Source organism: Amblyomma maculatum, chromosome 1, assembly GCF_055883805.1.
Source record: "Amblyomma maculatum isolate TAMU_Amacu chromosome 1, ASM5588380v1, whole genome shotgun sequence".
Classification (NCBI taxonomy): domain Eukaryota; kingdom Metazoa; phylum Arthropoda; class Arachnida; order Ixodida; family Ixodidae; genus Amblyomma; species Amblyomma maculatum.
Window position 1 is genome coordinate 22,720,718 of NC_139344.1, and position 6,000 is coordinate 22,726,717.

At 43.9% G+C, this 6,000-nt stretch overlaps 1 protein-coding gene across 1 annotated transcript in view; it reads left to right on the top strand.

Moving 5' to 3' along the window:
- The window catches only part of LOC146201928 (uncharacterized), a 32,673-nt gene extending 29,317 nt beyond the window's left edge, over window positions 1–3,356 (top strand). Inside the window, exons 4-5 of the mRNA XM_084583682.1 lie at window positions 960–992; window positions 3,221–3,356. Of these exons, the coding sequence (XP_084439808.1) occupies window positions 960–992; window positions 3,221–3,316 (129 nt within the window). The 3' untranslated portion in view covers window positions 3,317–3,356. The remainder of the gene's footprint in view (window positions 1–959; window positions 993–3,220) is intronic.
- Window positions 3,357–6,000: the final 2,644 nt, after the last annotated feature.

Here is a 6,000-nt window from a genome sequence, read left to right on the forward strand (position 1 = left end):
CACCACCATGTTCTCCTGTATGTTGTAGATGCTTATGGCTGCTATTTGCTGAACGATATCTTGCAAGCCAATAAATGACGCATGGACGCACAAAGGGCGTCCAAAGTGTAACGCCCGTCATTCTTTAAACACTAATAAATCTAGATTTGTCAAATTCACAAAATAGACAAAAGCTTATCTGAACGAGCTACAGTATTTTTCAAAGCAATCTTAAGTTGTATCCCCTGACGCCATCGAAAAACAAGGGTATGCATGCATTTTTTTTTATGAACTTTTTCCATCTGGCGAAGCCATGTCTTCACAGTACGAATGACACTCTCGTTGTTCTCAAGCGGCGCGAAGAGATTAGAATGAGACGATACCAGTCACGAATGTCAAGGAGATAGGGTAGTACAGGCCAGCCTAATCTAGCAATCACTTGTTTTGCTTTGAGGCTCGAGGTCGTATATTGTCAGCCGGCTTGGTACCTTGCCCCTACATGTCAACAACAGCACAAGAAAGATCAACGACACGCATGCATGCCGTTGTTCTTCCTTGTGCTGTTGTTGGCATGTAGGGGCAAGGTACGAAGCATGCATGCCCTTGTTCATTGATGCCTGAAAATGGCATACCGTTTTACGGGAACTAGACTGAAAACTAATATAGGTTCGATAGTTATGCAGCTGTATTCTCTGTGAGTTTGATCAATTTTGAACAAACAGTGTTAAAAAAAATGAGGGACATTAAGTTTTAGACATCCCTCATAGTTTAGGTTCTTCAAGTTGTGCATAGGCATTGCGGTACTTTGAAGCTAGGCTTCAAAGATAAGGGCCCTGAATAGGGAGACGTCGATACGGCTCTAGTTTTATCCGGCAAGTAGTCATGAGTGACGGCTTTCAAATTGCGCTTTCTGTTTAACTATGACATATCTTGCCAGGAGGCGCTACTAACATGCTTGTCTTGTTTTCTTACTTTGCTAGTATGAAATCTACAACCTCAAGGCATACTTCAAGGTGAGTGGCATCTGGAGTAAAGCCTGAGAAGCAAAATGCGCAAGGACACATGCCAGTTATAAGCACGACGATAAAAGGAAAGTGCAACAAGTGGACTGGCATAAGATTGCAGGGAAGACCACAGGATCGGTCACCAGTCTTGTGATTTTTCCACCAACTTTGCAGCTGCTATGCTCGTTATTGTCAATTTCAAGTTTACGACAGCTTGCACTCGTTGATGTGTGTAATCTCGGGCCGGAATGAAACGTCAACGTAACCCGCCGCAGTGGTGCAGTGGTTAGGGCGGTCGACTGCTGTGCCCAAAGATGCGGAATCGAATCCCGGCCGCGGCGATCGATGGAGGCGAAAATCAAGGCGCCCGTGTACTGCACGATGTCAGTTCACATTAAAAAACTCCAGCTGGTAGAAATTCCCGGAGCCCTCCACTAAGGCGCCTCTCATAGCTTAGGGACGTTAAACATCACAAACCAAACCACGCCAAACCGAAACGTGAACGCCGTCTATGAGCAGGACTCACAGACTCACTTCTTGGCGTTAGCTAAAGTAAGGCGATATTCCGTCAATAATACTGCATATTCATCAACCAGTACAATCCTAACGTATGAAAAATAAGGTCTGATAGCTTTCGAGTTTTATTCCGTCTTGTAGTGCATACCAGAATAGTTCAAGTGATGTCTGCAGTGCTCTACAGCTGTGCGCGCAATTCACAAAGTGAGTGATATTTGGGAAGCCACACTCAATATAGTTAGTCCTGCTGCAAGTAGTTCTATCAGAGTAGATAGGCCGCGGGTAGATATTTATATTTTTGTACCGATAGCGAAGATTGTCGCATCACAAAGAACCACTAGCTTTTGTAAAGACGCTGTGCAAATATAGAGTGACAAAATAATTTATGTGCTATTGCGTACGAAGGTCTCCAGGAAGCGAAAAAAGCGAGCTGGGCTCATAGGTATCTTGACCGTGAAATATCACGTAATTCCACCTACACACATGTGACCAACACGAGTCGAACGTTTATCTCTGAAACTGTGAAGCCATCGGCAAATTCTTATTTATTGGTCACGGATGCGGCCGATGCGTACTAGAGACTGCTCCCAGTAATTAATGCAGTTTACTACGCGGTAACAAAAATAAGTTAAATTCGTAAATAATGCAACTAACACTAGCTGGTGTGCTTGCAAACGCCATCGGCGATCATGAGAACTTCTTGCGTTACGGGTACACTTATAGTAGGATACTACTGTTCCCACGGACGCGGGATCGAGTCCCGGCCTCGGCGGCAGCTTTTCGATGGAGGCGAAAAGCAAGGCGCCCGTGTGCTGTGCGATGTCAGTGCACGTTAAAGAACCCCAGGTAGTCGAAATTTCCGGAGTCCTCCACTACGGCGTCTCTCATAGCCTGAGTTGCTTTGGGACGTTAAACCCCACAAACCAACCAACCAACCAACCAACCAACCAACAAATTGAAAGCAAAAAAAAAAAAAACTGCAGTTCCTAATAATGGGCAGCGGCACGCGGCTTTTGTATTACTCCTATGAACCGTACAAGAAACCAGTTTTTTATATTTGGCAATACCAAGCAAGCCGGGTGCATTGAAATTCTTGAACTCAAAATTTGGTATCATGATTACCTTTTTATTTAGGTAACGAGAGAAGCTTCAGAAGTTGACTAATTTTGTGTCACGGAGGAATTGAGTATGGCCGTAACTGCATACTTCAGTTGTATCCGCCTATCCCTGTAACGCTTTCACAGAATCCTTTTTGGGGAAAGGTGCGACAGCTAAACGAAAGTAGCGCTGCTTCATCACCAGTGCCCACCCGCGCCTCAGAATTGGTCGTCCCTCATGTTAAGTGAAACGACCTCCTGGAAAACCCCACGTGCAAAGCCAAAAAAAAAATATTTGAAAGAGCGATTTGTGCAGTCTTACCACCATATGATGCAAAACGCAGTGCATGTACGTCATTCTTTCAGGACGAGATGGCATATTTTCGTGGAAATATAGATACCTATGTTACCCTCATCTGTCTGCTCCGGTACATAGGTGATCCTTAGTACTGACGTTTTAGAAGACAAAGTATTCGTTTATGCATTCCTAATGAATTCTTTCGGATTATCCTTGTAACACATGTGTTGATGAATTAGCGCCCAGCAATACGCGACTGCCCATTATGCATGTTTCTAAGTGACTATTAAAGCACAGAAGTTAACTGTTACCTTTCTTTCTTTCAGAAACCAAAACAAAGAAAACTACTTAAAGAAGCTATTGAGCAAGCTGAAGTATGCATGGCCTACATCATAAAGTACTTCATTAACAGACAGCAATAGGAATGAACACAACCTGTTCATAATAAACGCGGTGTTTGAAGCGTTCTTTTACTTTTCAATGCCTGAATATGTATAAAAAAAAAACCGACGGCGTAAAGCTTCGCAAAAACTCTGAAAGGCACCAATCAAGGTCATACCTGCTATCCTTTTTCTTTCACACATTTATTGATAAATAACACTAAACTATAAGCGTAGCTTTTCTTCATAATTGTTGCCTTTTTCCATTTGGGTTGTTCTTTGCTCGTGGAGTCTTTGAACTTTCCGTACGTTAAACTTGCGTTCACCCGATAAATCCCATATGTGTTCAGAAAAGCACACAGTAAAGCTGCCCCAATGCGAGCGCGAGCAATAGGCACTAGGTTTCTTAAAATTTTCGCAACCTCTTTCCCCCAACTCCCAAACCAGCAGGAAAGAAAGAAAGAAAGAAAGAAAGAAAGAAAGAAAGAAAGAAAGAAAGAAAGAAAGAAAGAAAGAAAGAAAGAAAGAAAGAAAGAAAGAAGAAGAAGGAAGGAAGGAAGGAAGGAAGGAAGGAAGGAAGGAAGGAAGGAAGGAAGGAAGGAAGGAAGGAAGGAAGGAAGGAAGGAAGGAAGGAAGGAAGGAAGGAAGAAGGAAGGAAGGAAGGAAGGAAGGAAGGAAGGAAGGAAGGAAGGAAGGAAGGAAGGAAGGAAGGAAGGAAGGAAGGAAGGAAGGAAGGAAGGAAGGAAGGAAGGAAGGAAGGAAGGAAGGAAGGAAGGAAGGAAGGAAGGAAGGAAGGAAGGAAGGAAGGAAGGAAGGAAGGAAGGAAGGAAGGAAGGAAGGAAGGAAGGAAGGAAGGAAGGAAGGAAGCTGATCCCAACTTGGTAGTCCTTGGAAGATAGAGTGGCACTGATAGTGAAAAACAGCGTGATCAGCGTGAAAAACTGTCTCGACGTCAATGCAGTTTGCTTGTGGAAATGTCGACGGTAGCGATAAATGTTTTTCATTTCTCGGCCATCACTTTTATATATTAATGCCTTTGATTTCAGTAAAGGTAGCCTTTTATTAATAGAGCACAGGGATCTTCAAACAACTGAGGAGGTTTAGCCCGTTTAAACCGGTTATCCGAGCGTAAGCTGAGGCAAGCATAGCTACACAACAGCCTGACACTGACGCCTGCGCCGAAGCGTTGACGCACTCGTAGTGCCATGCACCTCAAGCATGGCGAGATTATAGTCAACCAGGTGCCGCCCAAGCAGATGTTAAACCCCTGCCTAGTCGCGTGGCTAATGCACACTATATAACCCCAGATGGTCGAAATTTCCGGAGCCCTCTACTGCAGACGATGTTTTTCGGATCGAGATGGAACGCCCAAGTGAATGACGTCGAGAGTTGCAGTGCGAAAGGGTTGAAATTTCCGGAGCAGTCCACTATAGCGTCTCTCGGTTCAAGATCAAACGCGTAAGTAAATGACCTTTGCAGATGGTGTGCGAAAAGTATAGGTCACGCTTCAATAAAGGCCGGCTTCAGATGGCCTTGTGTTATTTTACCTTGTCATTAGCAACGCTAGCACGGACAATGGCAGCATGTTTAGGACCGTATTGGGATTTTTAATTAAGGCGATCGCCTTTAATGGCTCATGCTCGCGGATCGTGTCTGTCCGTCAGTCCGTAACGATTTCGTTACGTGGCAGCCGTTAGCTGGCAGCTGACATGGCCGAGCACTAAGTGACGTAGGGTTTTCTGACATTACTTTTGGCAGGAGCTGCCAACTCGGGTCTCTCCTTTCATGTGGGAGGGTGATATCAGAATCAGCCTGCCGAGACCCTTGCATTCACGTTGTCCCTAGGCCATGCAGGCACGTTCATACGGCTCGGTTAAAACGGGGCTGTATATGTTGGCTGGTAGTTTACGCTCTCGCGTCAAGGCGGGAAGTAAAAACTGAGAGAAATAGATGCCGTAGTGGGGAACTACGGACCTCCACGCGATAGAGGCTTTCGTCTCATCGCAGTTTAGTGATCCAAAGTGCCCCCTAGATTTTTTCGTTTTTTAGAAAAAAAAAATACGTAAGGTAGACATAAACACGCGAATCGCCGTATAGCCAAATGGGTAGTCAACTTATTTCATTAAAAAAAAACCTCGTAATTCCAGTAAGAAATTACGTACAACGTAAGAAAATGCTCTATTGCACGACGGCGCCAAATAGTACCCATGTAAAATTGCTCGAACTCAATCCGAGAGACGTCAACCACCTGTCAAAGCTTGTCTGTTCAAAAAAAAAAAAAAAAAGAAGCGATGGCAAAACAAGCAAAACATTATCTATTGATTTTGACTCTTTCTCTGATTATTTTTTCTCCTCATTTTTCCCTTTCTAACCAATGATACCGTCTACATGCATATATTGCTTCCTCTTTGTTCTCTTCTTGTTTTGTCTCACCTTTTTTTTTTTTTTTAGTCTTGCTTTTCCCCATTATTAATTTGTCTGCCGCCAAGCTATGGTTCAAGTAAAGGGCAATCGCAGGCACTTCACAGCGACGTACACGTATACGTACAGGCGTAACAGAGTCACAGAGGAGATATCTACTGAACAGTAGCAGCCGTAATAATACGCAGTACGCTTCGTCTATCTTATTCCTCCCAAGCTTCAACTTGCAAACATTAGGTGATGGTAATGAATACTACGATGACTAATGCCACTCGTGAACTCGTACATAAATGGAAGAGTTTTTA